A 4838-nucleotide genomic window follows, 5' to 3' on the forward strand; every position below is an offset into this window, starting at 1 on the left:
TGTCTCAAGATACACACCAGTCATGTTTATTTTTCTACGGCATGTTTATAAGAGCTACTTATATGCCATAATTGAACTAAGGCCTAATCCTGGCTTAGTCTAAGCCTTGTGTGTGAAACTGGGCCATAGTTACCTTTGATGATAAAATTTGCATACGCCCGTTTCACTTTTCGACGCTCTGCTTGATTGTCAGGAATTTCTCCTTGTAAGAGAAATTCTTGAACTTGTACAAAAAATGCAAAAGAATCCATGTAGATATGATAGCAGACAGGCACCCGGAGGGGTTCAATTGTTTACTAATTTAATTACGATTCAGATCCAGGCAGTCAAAGTCTCCCAAACAGTTTGTAGGACAAATGCAAAACAGGTAAAAATGTTTCTTTTTTAATAATTAAATAATGATCATACTAGGTTTTTTTTGGACATGATGATGATTTAGTACTTTTTTATTTAAGAAAAAAATATTGCACTGTGAAATAAGGTGATGAATACATACATTTTCCTGTATAAATTCAGTTTATCACATCTGAACACAGTCTAGTACAGAAAAATACAAGCTATATATTCAGTAAAGAGTGTCTGATTGTAGAATGTGAAGATCTGCTGTATTCAGTGCATCATGAAGTAGGAGAGCAGAGAACAGCAGAGGAACAGGAAGCTCTGGGTGACACTCTGAGCCCCGTTACACAGGTTCCCCTCACAACATGTGACGCCCTGAATACCAGGAATAAATGTGGCGTCACAAATAGATGTAGTCGCACAGCCTTTTATAACAACTGACAGGCTTCCAACAGTCGCTGATGAAAAGAAAGAAACAAAGGTTGAATCAGTCTAAGCTGGCAGTTGCTGTATGTGATTTGTATCAAATATTTAAAATTAATGGTGGAGAAACAAAAATAACAACAATCTTCATCCTTTTCCAGATCCTCACCTGTTGCTTTAACACACCGATCTTCAGTCCCTGAACAACTCACTGTGTTTAAGCAGCTCTGTGCATCACAATAGTAACATTTCTTTCCATTGGGGATGTTAGAGGGATCTACAGGAGGAAAACATGTACTAGTATATATAATATAATGTAACAACACTCCTTTAGCTGCTCCATTCAATCAGTTCACAGCAGATGAGCCACACCATGCATTTTATATCCTGATTGAATGTCCTTTGTAAGAAAAATTAATGTTGACTTTAAAGAAGATAGTCATTTGCACAAGGTCAGGAAAGCACAATACCTGGAGCATCTTGGACGTTACACTGGTCTGTGTCACAGCAGGAAGAAGACAACTTTGAATTGCCGAAGTTCATGGACCCACTTTGACAGTCAGCAGTACAATTTTTAATCTTCGTTTTGAAACTAAATTGATCTAAAATATGAATGATACAGAAAACACCAGCATATGTTATTTTGATGGAATAATTATAAATATGTAAAAAAGTTTTTTATCAAAACAATCGGATAGAAAACAAATTAAACAGCAGAAATAAACAGAATATTCTGTGATTGATTTAGTAAATTCTGCCAAGAAACCGAGTCACAGTTATATGAGAAGTTACACTTACACCACTCGATCTGTCATGCTGGTCTTACCTTGTGGTATCACTGTTAAACTCATGCACTTGGAAGATCCACTGGGACATGTTTTTAACGTCTGATCGGCACAAGAACCCATCATATTCACGCACTCATAACAGCTGAGAGAGTGTCCTTTAGGAAGAGAAAAATAAAGAAAGAGACATCAATTATCTGTACTTGTAAACAGTAACATCACAAACACTATTTGTCTTCGTACCTGCAGTGAAGAGAATGAACAGGAGAAAAACTGAGATTTGCAGATCCATATTCGATCAGGAGGAGAATGTAATTACTTACCTGTTTCTTGCCCTTTTATAGCTTATCAGAAGGGGAGGATCTTCATGAGAAAATGAAAGTAGCGAAGCAGAAACTTCAGATTACACAATTTACTTGCCACTTAACAATAAATTGAAGTTTGATAAGGAAATTACAAGCACTTTGCAGATCTACTTAAACCTATTCTTAAATTAATAGTTCATTCACTCGCCCTCATGTCATTCAAAACCTGTATGACTTTTTTCCTCAGTAGAACATAGACATAAAAGACAGTAAAAGATCTTGTGTTCTGCAGAAGAAAGAAAATCATATAGTTTACATATGCTTTAGGGATTTGTGGCCATTTGGGGAGGAGGGTGGAAAGTTATTGAGAAACCAGTTTAAACACTGAAGGATTGTAATAACCATAAGTTTGATTTCCTCTGAAATCAGGAACAATCAGACTTGAGACATTATGAAAAAACAGCCTTTAATGATCTAGAACACCAGTTTCATCAGTTTGATCACATTTTCAAGCACATGACTAAAAGAAGTAATCCATGCATTTCCCAAGCTTCATGTCATCTGTAGGTTACAGGGATGCTGGAGGCTATTGGGTCATTTTTCTTTCTATATTAATATATGTAGGATGAAAGCAAGAACAATAGCTATACTTCAAAATAAATACAAACCAATTAAAGAACAAAAAAATGGTCTAACATAAATAAAGCACAGAAAAAAAGGTTTAAAATGGTTACTTCTTAATAGAAATATCTCACGTTATACGAATGGAGTCTGCATATAATGTACCCTTGTATTATGCAGACTTCATTCGTGAGATATTTCTATTAAAATATTATTTACATAAATGTATATTTGCAAGGATCATACACAGCAATCTCTACACAGCAAGTGCAACATCATTTATGTGAAAGATGTGGTAAACTCCTTCTGGGAATAGTGACATGCAACATGCAAATACATACTGTAGTGACAAAAGTAAAATTTACATTTTTCATTGAGACTGTTAATGAAAAATTCATTGTTCTTGTGTCCATTCATTTAAACTTGTTGATTTCATTTGAGTGTGTGTAAAAGCATTTCTAACAGCTGAATTGGGGGTAGGAAAGAGCAGATGTAATAAACCAGATAGCCCGGGGAGATAACAAACACCTAGGCACGAGAAAGAATCTTAGTCGAAGAATACAGGATGTCATATAGTAGGGTCCCAGGCCCCCTCCTGAGGAAAGCAGGAGGTCATTTAGATTGTAAATGAAGGCCTTTTGGCTTCTCAGGGACAAAGAACAGCATGACCTGCCCAGGGGGGGGGGGGGTAGAACCAGTCCATACTAGATGTCTTTAAGGAAATTTACAGAGACTGGGAAAGGAGGAGTCAAGAATGTCAGAAACCTGTATAAAATGTCTCAGTTTTATTATGTCAGTAGGCTTTCTGTTTCACATCTGGGTGGCTGTGGTTGCGAAAAGATTCCTCAAAGAATAAAAAGCCTTTTCTTCTTTATTACAATTTTGCCTTTTGAGTGTTCCTTAACCCTGTGATGCTGTTTTTCCCAGTGAGATAAAAAATTGCTATAACAGCTGGTGTCAGAAGAGGGATCCTGTGCGGACGCTTCTTCTCCTGGTCCTGAGAACGGATTTGACGGGAAAGTGCACAACCTCGGCAGCAACAGGCAGCCGTCTTATACCTCGACGGTTTGAGATAGAAACTCAACAGATTACGAGAGAAAGAGCCAACACCGCGTTCAGGACCAGAAGGGGAAGCTCCCACCAGGACAATAAAGAATCCGCGGATTGCGGGAGAAACAGAAAAAAGCATCTGGGTAAGACACGGCAAATTGTTTTATTGAAGTTGAGTGTAATTTGATAATTGTGAGTGAACGTGAACCATATTGGCTGAGTTTTGCTTTTTGGTACGAGCGAGAGGTGAGTTAATCACAAATTTTATGGGGAGAAATCGATCTGACAAAGCAGACCAGTTTCTGCCTCACTTAGCTCGTTAGTGGACAGGGGATCCACTGGTGATTCAGAGAAATCACAGCTGCTGAGATGATTACGTTCTACTCGAAATTTATGTAAACCTTAGAGAAAGTTTAAAACAGGATTAAGAAGTTTCTGGGTGATTGTGCTCTACTCGAAGTTTTACCACATTGAATTGAGTCAAGCGAATAAGCGCACGTGGGGGAACTTTGAGTGGAACGTAAACAAGCAGAGGTCCGTCCGATCTCGGAGTAAAAGATCGGGTCTGTCGAAGACGTTTGACAGATTCTGTAAGACACGTGTCGAATTGTGAAATCCAGAAAAGAGGAACTCAGCCAAAATGGGGTCATCTAACAGTAAAGTAGATCATTTTTATACACCAATTTTCTGTTAAAAGAGAAATAATTATGGTGGTAAATGTAAATGTATTTCCCCGAGGCGGGAACCTTGAGTAAGATAAGACTCAATGTTGTAAAAGAATCAATAGAAAAGAACGAGGGAAAACAGAATGGTTGTTGTGTGTGTGTTAAACGTGTGTAAAGGATCTTTATGTGTGGCTGATGAAACTTTGAGCAAAGCTATGACTGATGATTTGAGCAGTGTTGTGAATGATGAGCATATGAGATTGTACAAAGGTAGCCTACAGGGTTTTCTGAAATGCTAACTTGTCCGTTACTAGTCAGAAAGGGTTGTTGAAGTTTGTTCATGAGTGTAAACCTGTGAACGGACAGTGAATTGTTGGATGGGAAAGAAGCAGATAAAAGATAAAAGAGCAGATGCAGAAGGAACTGACATGTAGGGAACGATAGAGTTCATGGAACTATTTATGAACGCCTGATTAAGTCAAATTAAGTTGAAATGGTACGAAAGGTGAGTTTTAGATGGAAATGGGGCGTTGAGTATGATTAACAGGGATTGGCATGATATAAGGATAAGGAATGTTTCATTAAGTAAAACGATTGTCTTTTGAACCTAAAGGGTCCAGCTATGCTGGGAGTACAGCAACAGCACTTGC

General features: G+C 37.8%; 1 protein-coding gene across 1 annotated transcript; it reads right to left on the minus strand.

Moving 5' to 3' along the window:
- Positions 1 to 609: 609 nt before the first annotated feature.
- Positions 610 to 1970, minus strand: LOC311277681 (urokinase plasminogen activator surface receptor-like; the record flags this gene model as incomplete). Its single annotated transcript, XM_084388052.1, has 5 exons — positions 1791 to 1970; positions 1589 to 1705; positions 1233 to 1364; positions 932 to 1039; positions 610 to 797 (listed from the first exon to the last, which is right to left on the minus strand). Exons 1-5 carry the CDS (start codon positions 1837 to 1839, stop codon positions 610 to 612), a joined length of 594 nt encoding a protein of 197 aa, XP_084244178.1. The 5' UTR covers positions 1840 to 1970.
- Between the last annotated feature and the right edge of the window lie 2868 nt (positions 1971 to 4838).

This window comes from Rutilus rutilus (assembly GCF_951802725.1).
Source record: "Rutilus rutilus genome assembly, chromosome: 18".
In the NCBI taxonomy this organism is placed as follows: Eukaryota; Metazoa; Chordata; class Actinopteri; order Cypriniformes; family Leuciscidae; genus Rutilus; species Rutilus rutilus.